This window comes from Populus euphratica, unplaced genomic scaffold (genome assembly GCF_000495115.2).
Source record: "Populus euphratica unplaced genomic scaffold, PopEup_1.0 scaffold335.1, whole genome shotgun sequence".
In the NCBI taxonomy this organism is placed as follows: domain Eukaryota; kingdom Viridiplantae; phylum Streptophyta; class Magnoliopsida; order Malpighiales; family Salicaceae; genus Populus; species Populus euphratica.
In genome coordinates, this window is record NW_011500230.1 from 147,692 (window position 1) to 163,862 (window position 16,171).

General features: G+C 33.0%; 1 protein-coding gene across 2 annotated transcripts; it reads right to left on the reverse strand.

The window, feature by feature from the left end:
• Positions 1–474: 474 nt before the first annotated feature.
• LOC105112430 (protease Do-like 7) lies at positions 475–13,238 on the reverse strand. 2 transcript variants are annotated; one of them, XM_011008137.1, is made up of 24 exons: positions 12,871–13,233; positions 12,185–12,255; positions 11,200–11,334; positions 10,924–10,982; positions 10,310–10,346; positions 9,473–9,598; positions 8,988–9,077; positions 8,474–8,539; positions 8,349–8,405; positions 8,182–8,247; positions 7,428–7,535; positions 6,804–6,884; positions 6,611–6,660; positions 6,016–6,181; positions 5,123–5,629; positions 4,138–4,320; positions 3,959–4,064; positions 3,122–3,292; positions 2,966–3,045; positions 2,663–2,863; positions 2,128–2,343; positions 1,828–1,985; positions 1,151–1,262; positions 475–919 (listed from the first exon to the last, which is right to left on the reverse strand). In XM_011008137.1, exons 1-24 carry the CDS (start codon positions 13,088–13,090, stop codon positions 743–745), a joined length of 3,243 nt encoding a protein of 1,080 aa, XP_011006439.1. In that variant the 5' UTR covers positions 13,091–13,233; the 3' UTR covers positions 475–742. The 2 variants fall into 2 exon arrangements, with proteins under 2 accessions (XP_011006439.1, XP_011006440.1); XM_011008138.1 differs by lacking the exons at positions 475–919; positions 1,151–1,262; positions 1,828–1,985; positions 2,128–2,343 and adding an exon at positions 2,382–2,465 and having other exon boundaries at positions 12,871–13,238.
• Positions 13,239–16,171: the final 2,933 nt, after the last annotated feature.

Here is a 16,171-nt window from a genome sequence, read left to right on the forward strand (position 1 = left end):
ATCGATGATCATAATTAAAGTGTTGTGAAAGATATATAATGTCAAAACCTTAATCATACAGAATTAAGATTTATCTCCTCCCATGGTTAATAATATACACTAGAAATCAAAACAACCCTAGCATGCATGTGAAGGAGCAGCATCCGGACATGAATTTCCCAGGCACCGCTAGGCAGATGCCATATCAAGAGAAGCCAAAAGATATAACAAGACAAAAGCCATCCCCATCAAGTTTGGCGGCCTATTTTTTTGTTTAATAATATGATCTAGAGTATTTTTAAAAAATAATTTTTAATTAAAAATATATTAAAATAATAATTTTTTTAACATCAGGGTATTAAAGCCATTGAAAAATACATAAAAAAAAATATCAATTTAATTCTTTTTTAAATGAAAAACAATTTAAAAATCCAAAGCTAACACAATAACACAATTACAACGAACAAAACTAGAACTATCAAACCGTGACAGATAAACCACTTAAAACTGTACGCTAGAATACCAGCAGTAGCAGCAGAGAAACCATGTAGTCAAGGTTTCTTGCTGAAAAAACCAGAATAAAACTCCACTAAGAACAGCATAGGGTGGAGACCAATCAGATAAGCATAGGGTGGAGACCAATCAGATAACAATCGAGATAATTGAAAGAATTCAAATTAGAAACTCGAAGCTTAGACAGGTGCTGCTGAATCCTCAATCCCAAAAGATCAAGGGAATACCAAAATTTGATAGAACAATCTGTTTATCCAGTACTGCAATCTAATGCATTTATTGTATTCTTACGCCACATTGCGGTGTCTGGATCAAATCTCAACTCCCAAGTAGGCCAGTAGTGCAAATCCTGCTTTAGTGTTTGCACTTGTGGCTTCCCATCAAGATCAACGGTCTTTACACGCACACACTCGTCAGGTCCTAGTTCCTGATACAAAAAATCACGAAACATATTTTCGTAAATTAAAACACATGCGACAATATAATAAAAAAAAATGCAGTAAAATCAAGTTTGTTCTAGTTTCTTTTTTGAACAGACTTGAGAACCAGAAACCTCAATAATGTTACTGTTAAATCTCATATTTTTGAGCTATTCTGATAAGAAAGTAAGATTGAACAGAGACGAAATGCTTTCAGGCCGAAAGAACTGGAGCCATACCTTTACCACATTAGCAAAGGCATCTAAATCAGAAGTTGGTTTTCCATTGACTTGAACAATCCATTTAAGAGCAGTTAGACAATATCTATCTGCAGGACTTCCAAGAGACCACCTGACAAAATTATAAATAATTGTCATTGAAGATAAGATGTTGTAACTGGTTATCATTGAAGCGGAAATATGAGTCAACACAAACTTTCCTTATATGCCATTCCTCAGACATTCGAGGAATTCTAGTAGGATGGCTTTTGTTGAAAGAAAGCCATGTGTCCATGATGCAATATTCTATATTTTTACAAAGTTAAGCTTAACAAATCTAACAATCAACATTTGCTTGTTCCCAGAATTACAGTTTTGAGTCTACCAGTTAATTAGCTCAGTATATAAGCAATCCTCCAATATTTTAGGCCGAAGTTGTCGGATTGAAAAGATGTCAACTAATCAACTTCTTATTGAAGGCCATGTAATGCGTTCTTGCATTACAACAACAACTACCACTGAGCCGCAATCCCAAACTAGTTGGGGTCGGCTATATGGATCCTTTTGTTCCATTTTTCCACGACTGTATAATGCATTTTTGCATTAAAATAAAGGAAATCCCACAAGTAGTTTTCATCACTGTCAGGCTGTTGTTATTCCCAAGGAGACAGGAAATTCTGAGACAAAGAAATCCTTACTTTGTCACATATACTCCATAACCTTCATCAGGAAGAAATCCAAGAGTACGCACTGCTTGATGAGAATCCTGAACAAGACACCCACACCAACTTATCGCCCGTGTGGTGCCATTCCCGTCCCTAACATCTGTTCCAACAAGAAGATCAACTTCACATCCCTGGCAAGCCACACAAAAGACATAATCAAATAAATTATTTTCTCACATTATTGCCATGCTAGAAGATACGTGCATTCATTTCTAGCAAGAAAATTACAATACTTCTTTCTGACCAGTTCAAACACTCATTATACAAGCTTACCTGGCGAAAGACGGTTATTTCAAGCTTCCCATCACTATCACCACACTCCTCTAATGCTTGACAAGCATTTTCTATGTCACGGAAGCAAGTAATTGGCTCTTTGTTGACTGCCAACAACATATCACTTTGTTTTAATACGTTCTCAGCTTTAGATCCAGCATAACAACCTTCTACACACAAAACTTGTCGTCTAACTGGATCTTTCTCATCAAGTGCCTACAGTAAATAATAGTTAATAGTAAATAACAGCTGTAAAAGTATGACAAGTTCAAGATCAGTTACCCAGCATGTGAAAGACTGGAAAATGCTCACTCTTTAAAACTCAAGGTTTTAGCAGTCTGCAATCATGGTATTAAATGGAACAATCTTCTTTGGAAATGTTACTTATTTGAAAAGCATATAACCGAAAAATTACAGACTAGTATAAATTTCGGTTCACAATTACATGCTTCCAAGGCCTAAGGAATAACATGCGAATACAGCACACAAGGAAATATAGGAGAGATAAAAATATTGGACCAGGAAGAAAACATACTTGAATCCAATCATTGCTGAGACCGAAATTCCGGGCCTCTGAAAGCAACATGGGACAAAGTGAAACCTCCAAAGTCCTAATAAGTGGCATTCCCCTTTTGACACCGTTTATGAGAAGAGATGGCCCATTTCCACCACATATAATACTGTCAACTATTTGGCTGATCATATATATTGGGATACCTCGAACAAATTGATAATCCTGTGATGTAATGCCAACAGATTTTGGTTGAAAATGGAGATTCAATAATTGTAAATTCCAGCATAACAAAGCAAACTATGAGAAGCAAATTAACAATGAAACCTGATTTGAAAAGCTTCCCCATATAGCCTGCACCTTTCCACGCTCATCACACAGCACACCAGTGAATTCACGGCCAAAACCTGAAACACCACATAAAATAAGATATTTGAAACCAATATAATCCAAGACTTGGTAAATTAAGATCTGTTCTCTTACCAGAATCAAGTTCAATCACTTCCATATTTGTTGCTCCGTACCTTGGACGATCAACTTGGTGAACATATAATGCAAGACATGGATTTGTTACAGTAGATTTCCTAGACAGTGCTCGTAGATTTTTACTTAATCCAACAAGATACACTCTATCTCCCCGACATAGTGCAGGCTCTGTCTCAAAAGGTACAAACCAGCTTGGAGATATATATATCACAATTACTTGCTAAGCAAAAACATACAAGCAAAAAATAGGCAAATAATGCTGAAATGAAAGGAGTTATCAAGCAAACATAATCAAGTAAAAGGGCCAAGGTAGATTATTTTTGGATGTGATTCTATAAGTCAGCTGGCCTGAAGTTTTTATTTGTGGATTTAAATTTGCCTCGTAACAGCTCATAATAGTCAGTGGTAAAACTAACAATTATTAGGTGATTGTAAGATTTTCAATGTTGATTGCTTCTTTCAATAACTTAAATGTGTCGAGCTTGAGTTTTGCCTTGGAAGCAAGCTCACTGAGCTATGCTCAAGTCAAAATTTTATTGATGTGGAGATGACCTTGAGTTTTTCCTAGAAAAGCACAAAAAGCTTGAATTTTAGCTCGGCTTTTCTTTTTACCAGCTCCAGAAAAACCCTCATCCTCTGGGACGTCTTTCCTCCTCATTCACTCCATGGTTTAGAAGAAACATATTTATCAGACAAATTTTTTCACTATAATGCTGAAATGTGAAGATTCGCTTTCTGCAACTAAACAAAATAGCAGTTTGGAATTTAAAAGCTAAAGAAACTCGCACTTTGTGATATAATATCACTAGAGAATAAATGCATAATTAAACGCACCTGGAAGTAGTTCAGCAGCATGAACCATTGAAGCACCATCAGCTCCAAGAGCAGAGGGGTCATAACCAACAAGAGCAAAATTGTAAACTGGATGAACAAACACAACCTGCAATGGAGTTTAGGCAGTAAATGAAAGAACCAACAATGGTTTTCAGCATCTCTACTTCTCAGAATCTTACCTCCCCAGGGATTTGAATAGGAAATGCAGCAAATGATAGCATCACATCGCATGCAGATATTTCAACTGTGTTCTTGTCAATTGCAACCAACCCCATGCATTGAGAATGATGAACGATAACACCAGTCCCAGAAGATGCCACTGCCTTGACGCCATCAAGCAAACAAGATGGTGGGACATCAACCTGAAAGTATAAAGATCTATTTACTTCATTAATGAGATAGGTTTAAAAGAGAACAAAGATTGGTAGTACACTCTTAAAAAGCACTAAGACACCATGCTAATGTAAGCTCTCACAACAAACATTTATGGAGAGAAATTCTAACACATTCAACATCATTTGCAAGAAAAGCATAACAATTTGAAGTAAAAAGAAGCATTATAACAAGGATGGAGAACCCAAAAGGTCAATACAGCAGCACCTAATATTAGATAAAAGGTGGCATATGAGCTTCATAAAAAGGTAGATTGTGAATGGCATTGTGCTCCTTTTGGGTTGAGGTCATTACTGAGACTGCTTGGTGAAAATTCCACAGAAATTAAGGTCATACTATCCATTGTAAAGTACTGAATAAAATGGCTCACAGGTCCCTCCAACATGAACAATCACAGGTCCCTCCAACATGAACAATAAGCTTATTAAAAAGAAGTGGAGGACCGAATTCTACATGTTTGAACAACAAATTAAGGGTCTATTTTCAAAAATCAGTATCAAGTTAAGCATGCTCAACATGATGATGAATATTTAAGGGACATCCAACATGATGGTTATTTCTGCAATCTAAAGAGTAAAGTTGCATGCCCCTTAAATATTCATCATCAAGTTGAGCGTGGAAAAAGTTTTTCTTCAAAGGAAAAGAAATTCATAAAGCTATATCAGGAATGAATACAGAGGTTTCAGAATAGATTACTAGAAGTCAAAGCATTTAAGTGAATGCAGGCTGCTGATTCAAGGCGATTGTGGGATAAAACTTGTTAGATATTACCTCGAGGGTGACAAGAGCTGGCTCAATCAAACTTTCTGCAAATGAAGCAGTTGAAGTTGCAGCTTCAATGCCATTCAACACCGTTTTTTCTGTGGTACTTGGATCCTCCAATTTAATTTCTCCAATTTCACGAGAAGAACAGTTGGCAGCGACAATTTCCTTAGAAGAAAAATGCCCCTGTTCTTGGCACTCCTTAGTTTTAGCATTGTATTCTTCTCCAGAATGGGCTTCCTTAGAAATATGTCCATTCCTGTCTTCTATCCTCACAACACCATTTGTCAACTCCTGTTTGCTAGATTGATGCATATGTTTTGCCAGAGTAGATTCACCAGATAATGAAAATGATTGAATTTTTGGACGTTGTTCAGCATCATTGCTCCAAGATGACAGCTGCAAGAACTTAGGTTGAATAGCAGGCCTCGCTATCCATAAACCCGAACTATCATCCCGAGTGTATATCTTTGGAGCATCATACCATTCATGGCGATCAATATAGACTATCACAGACTGCGGGCATCACAACAGTTAACAAAAATCCACCAATATCCTAAACACAATCACCAGAATAAAAGGGCACAACAATGCATGATAACACACCCAAGCACATATGCACAGGCTTGAACACACTCACTCAAGCACATGTGCACAGACACAGAGATCATCCAAATTTCTATTCTAAAGATTAGAATTCTCACTTCCTCAGGCACCCAATGTTTATATTCAATTATCCATTGATTTATGCAAAGAAAAGAAGAGTTGATCTGTATTGTTCAGAAATAAAGAATACACAGAAGACTAGATATTTGAAAACTTAAACAATAAAAAAAAAAATGCAGTGCATAACAACATATCCACTAGGTAACATTTTCCTCAGCAGCTCATGCATTGCATACCTTCGCTCGATGACGATCATTGTGCCTTACATACTCCAATGGCACTCGAGCACCCCTGTATAGCTTAGAGAAAACCAAGATTAGTTCTTCAAGTTGTGATATCTCAACACCGGAAAACTTCTTAATGATGGCATGGCGAGGAACTCCAGATCTCTCTAGCATATACCTGCAGACCATGACAGTTATATCTCAACATCAGCAAAAAAAACTTAATGATGGCATGGCGAGGAACTTGAACTGAAATCTGCATCCATATTTTTTTTTCCTCCCAATTTTTCTTGTCTTTCAGTCTCAAATCTGACAAGCAGATGTTCAGGATATATTAATCCTTGAATCCAGGGCAATTTAAATTGTTTTAATCATCAAAACAAAATGAGGTACTTACATTATCAATAAAGAAAAAGCTTGCTAAGAAAAATATAGATTACATTAAACAAATGCTACATGCATTCAGACAAGGCATTTTAAGCTACTGAGGTAGAGACAACTGATTCTACATACTATAGCCTATAGTTCTCTATCACTTTCATTCATGTAATCAAATAAATGCAAGAGAAGCCAAATTAAAATTGGGAAAAGATCTGGATAAACTGACCCAGGTTCTGCAACATATACAAGACCACATTGGATAGAGAAGTTTCTGGCCTGTTTCACTCAAAAGTTGCACATGTCAAGATGTTCACAGTAAGGAGAAAACATACGCATTTACAAGCAGAATAAAAATATGAGCATCAGTTTTAAGTACTTCAAAGTAATGCTATCTGAATAAATAACTTAATCCACCCTACCTGTTGATAAGACAATGGGTGTATCACTGCACCGCTTACTTCTAAGAATCGATTAGGAGTTATTGTGTGTAAATCCTCAACCTGAAGTGAAAGATTGAAATATGACAAGTCCTCCTTTGTAAGATGCTAAAGAAATATGGAACACAAATGATCCTGGGAGAGGAATGTGAACAAATAATAACACCAATATAGATTAACGGCGAGTCTGGGGGTTGGAGTGTAACCTCTTTTTCACCAAATTTTGATTTATTTTTTTTTGCTTAAAATTATTTTTTTATGTTTTTGGATTGTTGTAATGTGTTGATATCAAAAATAATTTTAAAAAAATAAAAAAACTTTATTTTGATATATTTCTGAGTGAAAAATACTTTTAAAAACAATTGTTACCACACTCCTAAACACCCTAAGATATGAACCATGAAGTAGGATATAGATGCAAGATATGGCACCATTGACCAAACAACAGAAACACATAAACATGAAAGCATGTTGTTTGACACTTGAAACCAGTCCAATCAAGATAATATGAAAGTCATAATAAAACAAGCTATTTAAAGAATTTTCTCTCACGAAATTCGAAGCACCAAATAAGTTCAAAGGATTATTAAGTTAGTGTTAACTTACCATTAAATCAACAGTCAATGATATGCCACCCCTTTCAATCTGTAACCCAATCTTTTGATCAACATTGTCATCTAGTAATGTCTCCAATTTCAAAAACTGAGTAATTAACTACACAAAAAAATTCATCAAACAGTGTATTTCAAACTCTATGCGATATGAAAATAAACAGAAGATTGTTGGTTTGAAATAAAATGTCTTCTATATTTTCCATAGAATTCCAAATTTAGACACATGCAACATAGAAAAATCGGATGAAGGACCTTTAAAATCTTACAAATCTAAGGAGAACAAAAATAGAAAGGCAATTTGAAGTGCCTGACATCTCATATACTTTAATCTTCACAGCAAATTCTTCAGAGAGAACTTTCCTTTAGAGAGAACTTTCACCGTGGAACTAATGAGAACAAATTCATTTTTTTACCATTGTCTTGAGACTACTATTTACTATAGCCCCCACTATAAAAAATGCAACCTCGTACTGTTAACAAGGTCTATAGAGGAGAGAGCTCTGATACACATGCACAATCAGGTCCGGTAAGAAACAAACAAAGAAAAAGGAGCCCCAAAACTAGGGCCACAGCAAGAGGACGTCATGAAGAGAGAGAGAGAGAGAGAGAGAGAGAGAGGATCTGAATCATTTGAAACTGGTCCTTCTATTTGCAACAGCAAGCTAGAATTCACATTCATGGGTTAAGATTGCTCATTGCAGTTAACCAAGACTCAAGAAAGTTATGTGAATAAAGGAATAACCTACTTCCCCATCCACGGAAACAAGCATATCTCCTGGCTCTAGTTGCCCATAAGCTGGACCACCTGGCACCTATAGAAGTCCATGATCATAGGAGCAATAAAAGTAAGCAAGTGTTGTTAAAGAAATTCTTCATTGACAATTTGGAATCTGAAAGCACAAAGTATGCTCACCACAGAGTCAACAACAAGCATTCCGGTTTCACCTAGTAGAGACGCATGCCGTACCATCTAAAAAGTTAATAGCAGAATGAGAAACCTACGAATATTCCAAGCAATTACTCATGAGAAAGAAATACCTGCTCTGTTTCACTTCGAAGACCAAGCCGGCGTGTCTCATCAAATCCCTTATGGCGAAATGTTACCTGTATCATAAATCACTATATTATGTTGAACCAAAAGGAAATACAAAAAGGAGCCTTAGACAGTGTAACCATATATGAAAAATAAGATAAGCATAACATCAATATTGCTAATACCAAGAATATGGGATCGATCCATCTCAATGGAGAATATTATTTTGAGGAAGGCCATGATGGAAAACTTCTTTTAAGATTATTTAGCAAGAACGCTTGCATATCAACATTTGTTAGCAAAACTTGACCATATTAGCATATGGTCGGCTTGAAAGAGTTGAGACAGGACATTGAAAAACAAAAATAACTTGAGTACTTGAATATTTAAAATTAAGAGTTCACTATTAGTTTTGTAATTCTCTTGGTTAAAGATGTGCAGAAAACCTACATCTCCCAATTTCACAAGAACCACCGATCACAACAATTTTGGAAGTACTATAAAGTATATACGACAGACCTGAAGTGTACCACGAGGTATAGATACTGTCTCCCATTTATTGGCATGAGCATCTCTGAACTTCTGAAGAAGTCTCAATGCCCTAACAACCTGAAATTAAGCAAACATATATATCAGTGCCCAAGAAATGTAGAAGCTTATATGATGAAAACCAAACACGTGAATAGTTAAGAGCCTAAGATTTTAGAGTTGAATTTACAGAATAGTTTTGTTCTTGAGTGAGACTCCACATTATTCAACTTTATATTTCTCAAGAGGATATATTCGGAAAAATAATGCACTTTAATTTCTGTTTATAGGTGATTTGTTATTACGAGCACAAAAAAAAGAACAAAAAAAAAAACACGGAGCATGCTGTTTTATTTACTAAATTCTCGAGAGTCATCTCCATTTAATCCATATCTTGCTGCAAAAGTTGCAGTGCATTTTAGATAGCCCCTTAACCACAAAATAATAAATAGGCCCCTAAGTAATAGAGTACTCACTCTCTCTAAAGGTAAATAGAAGGCTGATGAACTTGATGCACTGCTCCCAGCATTCAAGGCCACTGCCCTACCTTGCTTATCAATTACAGGGGAACCACTGGAACCAGGCTTAGTTCCAGATGCTGCCTGAAATTGAATGGTACCAAACATGAAGAACAGTCTATTAAATAACCATGAAGCAGAAGTTATTTATAGTCACAGATTCCTACTAGAAACTAAGAAGCAATTGACAATATAGAATCTCACACTCATGAGATTGTGGGCTTAGGTCACTTGTTTAAGATCTCAAGATATGATTAAAATCTCACTCATAATATTATCGGCGTAGGTCCCTTGTTTAAGATCTCAAGATATAATTTATATTATTCTTTAATACACACTTTCAAGTGAAAACCCTTTGAACTTAAAGGGGATGGTGAGATTCGAACTCGTGATCATTTGATCATCAAGGCTCTGATACAATGACAAAGAAACAATTCAACCTAATAGCTTAATCTGTTAGGTAAGGGTCCCAAGATATAATTTATATTATTCTCTAACACACCCCCTCAAGTAAAAACCCTTTGAGCTCAAAACTTACATAGATCCATACTACCTTGTGTTTAATTTTTATCAAATAAATGAGGATGGTGAGATTCAAACTTGTGATCACTTGGTCATCAATGTTCTGATACCATATTAAGAACCATCTCAATTCAATAACTTAAACTGTTAGATAAGGTCTCAAAATATGATTTATATTATTCTCTAGTATCCTTCGTTATGAATTCAATAATGATTCAAGTAATACAAATAATTTGGCCTTCAATTGGTAGCATTAATGAATAAACTACTTACTTGCAGGTAGAAGGTATTGAAGTCATTATAACCATCTCTGCACCAGTAACACTCACCATTAAAAGAAAGTGTATGAAGTGCTGAAGAACAGCCAAGAAAAATCTTCCATATTATCATAGACTAACAACACTACTGTGATTCCTAATTCATTGCTCTCTATAGTTCAAAACTCTAGAGGGCCAAGTAACAGCCACAGTAAACCTAATGCCAGAAACTTTAGCACCATATCCATGTTTATCAAATTTTAAAATCATTACATGAAACCATAGCCTAAACCATCTGTTTCGTTCAAATTCGCAGCTATAAATGTGTTTGAATATGACCCTCTTCCATAAATGTGCGGACAGTGCATTTGTAGATTGGGAGTATTGAATCTATAGCATAGTCAAGAAAAGTTAACCCCAAGATTACAGAGAAAAGGAGTTACAATGTTAGGGAGCGGGAGCAAGCCCTACACTGCAGAAAAATGACGACTTTTGGGAGATGCATATTGGCTCAAAATCGTAACTTGATAAAATGAGCAAACTCGATAACTGGGATGAAGCCATTTATGTATATATAATCCCAATGCATGTCATCCAAGAAGAGTATTGAAGAAAATAAATTTACCATACTTTTCATAAGTAGGAGCATTTCGATCCAGACGAGCAAGGATACCAGACAAAATGGAAACCTGTAAACAGAAGACTTCATCACCATAATAAAGAAGTAACAGGAAGTGATTTGCTCACCAAGAAGATACCAACAATCTGTTGTCTCAAGGCCAAATTATGTGCAAAGTTCCAATCAAAAAAGCCATTGAAAATGCATATTCCCTTTCAAATTTTGCTTCAAAGTAACAAAGCAATATAAACACGAATAACTTCAAACGTGAAGGGGTCAATATATACCTTCTCAGAACTATCATTTCCAATAACTCTGATTTCCAGTCCAACAAAAGCAGCCTCAGGGGCAAGAGGAATCTCCTCATAGTTCAAAAATTGAATCGCATCAGGATCATATGAAAAGAATCCAAAATCATGGACCTGATAGGAGAAAACATGAGTGCAAAAGAAATTACTACATTATATATTTCATGAAATTACTACATTAAATATTTCATCATTGAGTCCCAATGGATCTTGGGCCAAATACTAAAAGCAGTCCTCCCTCGTATTCCTTGTCTCATGCATGTGCATAGTTAATGCCCAGTTCCCAGCTTCTACTTTTAAAATTATTTTTTATATGAAAAATAAATATTTTTTTAGTTATATTTTTATAGTTTTAATATGCTAATATTAAAAATAAATAAAATAAATAAATATCATTTTAATATATTTTTAATTGAAAAGCATCAAGAATCATATTACCAAACAAACAATTAGTTGCTAAGCCTACATGTTGCCTTGAAAATCATGATTTAGATCTATACTTGAATTAGATTTCAAATTAAATCAAAAAAATTAACCAGACAAAACTCAGTTGACGTAAAAAGACCTAATTTAAATTTGAGTGGATGAACATTAAAAAATTTAAAAATTAAAAATATTATTTTAATAAAAATAATTAATCATAATACATTTAGTAGCACAATGAGTGACTCCAAGTGATGGATGATTGGTATGCAAAGTCAAAAACTTTAATTTATTTTACAAAGTTTTAAGAACTACAGTTTCATTACCGACTTGCGGAAAATAAAAAACTCTAAAATAGAAGTATAAAACACTTTTAATAGACTATGATTTTTATCATCCTACGTACCAAACTATTATTCTGTGACGGAGAAAGTGTGATTATAGAAGCATAATGAACCAAATTTTATGATTAAGATTATGCAACTGAAACCTTAAATTAAAATTAATGATAATAACAAAAATAAATAAAAATAAAACTCACCGGATCTCTATATATTGGACGCACTGGAGTTTCTTCGTTGCTTAAAAATATAGCTTGGGCATTGACGGGGCCTTGAAAACCACATGCATTAAATAAATCTTTCAACTCGATAATTCTATGGGTAATTTTTTATTTTTATTTTACTAATGTTTAAATGGCAAAAAAATATGACTACCAATTATATAATTTTTTTTTATTTTCATATATATATTACAGGATCATGTCTTTATGCATTACCCTTCTATAATTAGTAATTAATTACATAAATTAATATAGATCATGTAATATATTTCAAATTAGTAACTCAGCATCTATACAACTTTTTCTGAGAACATGAAAATCTACAACGAAAAAATTGAAAGAAATAAAACGTAAATCAATACAAAAGATGTGTTAACGGTCCCGATCACTTAATATATATTATAAGAACTGTTTTTTTTCAAAAAAAAAGGGTAGAAATGTAAAATAAGAACACAAGATATTCTGATTTGGGTATGGAAAACTATATGGTTAACATTTTCCCGCTTTCCTTATTCAGTTATCAACCAAACCAAACAGCTAATAATAATTTCAAAAATAAATAAATAAATCATTGAAATAATAATAATAATAATAATAATTTTGAAGAAAAAATCATAATCACAATTTACAACAACAGCAAAAATAGAAATAGTTAAACAACATACCAGGATTGACAACATGTCGGTTAGTCAGGATAATACCGCGTTGCTTGTCAACAACGAACCCAGTGGCAGAGCCAGAGGAAGGAAGCTCAGTATCAAACGCACGACATGTCGTTGTTTGCAAAACCACCACCGCAGGGACAACCTTGTTGACGGTCTCAGCCCAATCATCGGCAAATGCTTCCTTCTCTGGTAGCAACGGCATGTCTTTTTGGAACCCCATATGATCACTCGATCGTTGGCTTTCGTTTTAAGGTTTGAAAGAAAGAAAGAAAGAAAGCTCGAACTTTGGAGTGGCTGTAGTTGATTCGAGCGTTTTAACTCATTACAGAGCAGGTAGGTCAAGCACCGGTTTTTTTAGTTGACTTGAACTTTTCTTTCTTTATTTTACTTCAATTATAAGACTAGTTTACTGGACCAAAAGAATTTGAATGTTAACAATTGTCGGAATTTCTAGGCAATTTTTTTATTATTTCTTTTTGTTTTTTTTTTGGAAAAATTCTCGGCAATGCCAAGTAAGATGATCTCAAAACATTTTTACCTTATTTTTTATTGTTTTAAATTAAACTATTCAAGAGTTACTTTAAACTAATCTAGTTGACTTAATAAATTAAAAAATAATTTATATAATCAATAAAAAAATAACTTAAAAAAATAATTAAGATTAAAATTTTTTAGCATTACAAGGACAACTATAAAATAGTATTATTTTTTATGCTAATAAAATAAATGTTAAAAAAAATCCCAAACAAAACCTCAATCTTTTACTCAAACCTCTCCTTTTGAAACCCATAAAAAGCATAACATCACTTAATCATATACCTTCATTAATTGCTATCTTGCTTACACAAGAAGAAATCATCCCATTTCTAAAAATATTATCAGGAAATTATAAGATTTCAAAGGTAAAATATTTTAAATTAACATCAAAATAATTTTTATTTTCAAAATACAAATTCAAGATTTCAAAAGTTATTTTTGGATAAAGATTTCTTTAGTGAAAAAAAAAAGAAATGAGAGAAAGGTTACTCAAAATAATTATTTATCTAAGTCATTAACAAAACATCTTTAGAGATAATGGTCAGTACAAAAGGATAATATTGTACTTAGAAAAAGATTTGATTTGTTTAGGGTAACAATAAAAAAAAGGGAATGAACATTTCCTACAATGAGACAATAGGGTATTTTTGTTTACAAAAAATAGTTTGATCATTTTAAGATAATTAGCAATATTAAACGTTGTTAGTGAAAAAAATAATGAATAATCCTCTCAAAATAATTAACAAGACAGAGAATTTTCAATAAATAAATAGATTGTGCTAGGCATCAGGAATATTGAGCTGAGAAAAATTACAAATATTTTAGAAAAAATCTATATAAGCCAACTCGAGTAGGCTAGAAGTTAAAAGATTAGAAATAACAGACTTCACCTATTAAGCAACAAAGAGATTGAAGAGAAGAGGAGATTTATATTTTAAATCAGGTAAAGATGCATGCATATCACCTAATACAAAATTAATGAACAATGTGTTCTTGCATATTATTTATAAAAAAAAATCTCGATAGGATCCATCAAAAGAAATGCCATCTCAAAATGGCCAACATTGAAAATACTTCTGAAAATTTTTTATATTTAAAAAATCTTTATATTTTTCATAATTTGATAAGTCACCGATTATAATAAGACTAATATTAAAAAACTTACCAATGATCAGGTTACCCATAAAAATTAGATTAACTAAAAAAATTTATATTTTTTTCACAATTGTGTATGTCACTTATTACAATGAAACCAATATTAAAAAACTTTCAAGTTTTTTTTATGAACAGGTAGGTCATTTATAAGAATTAGACCAAATGTAAAATCTTTATATTTTTTTGCTCGAATAGGGCACTCATAAAAATTAAACTAGCTAAAAAATCTTTGTATTTTTTAATTGAGTAGATTACCATTACAATGAGATCAATGTTGAAAAACTTTAAATTTTTTTTACAAATAAATAGGATGCTTATGAGAATTAGATCAACCTAATTGTTTTGTATTTCTTCATCTAGAAAGGTTGCTCATGAGAATTAAGTCAACTAAAAATTCTTTGTATTTTTTAAATGGACATGTTATTCATTACAATAAGACTAATGTTAAAAAACTTTTAAGTTTTTAATTAACGAATAGGTAGCCCATGAGAATTAGACCACTTTTAAAAAACCTTTAAAATTTTCACATGAAACAGGTAAGTCGTCTGGAACAATTAGATTTTTTTAAGATATACTTATATTTTTCACAAATAAACAAGTCGTTTGGAACAATTAAACAATTTTTAAAAATATTTGGATTTTTTATTAACAAGGTAGATCATCTTTTAAATGATTAATTTTTAGATTTCACTATTTCTCAATGAAAGTCATCTATCCATTTACTATTTTCAAAGTTCTCAAGATTTTTTAAAAGAAGTAAAAGTTATTTTCCATATCTATTTTTCTTTACAAATTTATAATATAGAGCCAAAAAAAATGAAATTTTCAAATATCTTTGCATTGTAAATATTATAAAAAATTGGACAACTATCATATTCTAATCTTGAATTTTCAAAAAATAATAATATAAAAAATAATAAAAATATAATTTGAGAATTGGGTCAAGGCAATACAAATTGAAAGTTTAGGAACTAATAAGAATGAAATTATAAAGTTGGAAGTCAATTTGGCAAAAAAATAAAAAGAATTGATAAGTTTAAGTACTTAATTAAACATTGAATTAGTTTAATTAATGCAATCAAGGGTTTAATTAAAAAAATATCAAAGTTCGGGGTCAATTTGGATAAAAATTATAAGAAATTAAATTTTAGGGACCGAAGTGAATAGACACTAATACTATATGGGGTTAATTGATTTTACTAGGAGTAATTTTGAAATAATTAAGAGTTCGAGAAGTGAATTAAAGATTAAATTAATTAAATTTAAAACTAAAAACTATTTTGTAATGGACACAGATTTGTTCCAGGGGTGAAATTTTTGTTTTAAAAAATGAAATTTAAAAAAATAAAGGCTTGATGGCAAGGCATTAGAACTTCAGGGGGCAAATTGTAGAATGACCCTTCCAGCCTAAAACGGCGTCGAAAACCTATTCATCGTCTCCTTCCTCTGAAGCAGGGGAGATTGTCCGAAGAAGCCATCCTGATGGCCACTGTTACACCCAATCTTCTCATCAAACCCAACCCAAATCATAAGCCCAAATCTCCACCTTCAAATCTCTCACTTTATTTCCGTCTCCTTCGCCTTCACGACGCTCCTTTAACACGAAGGA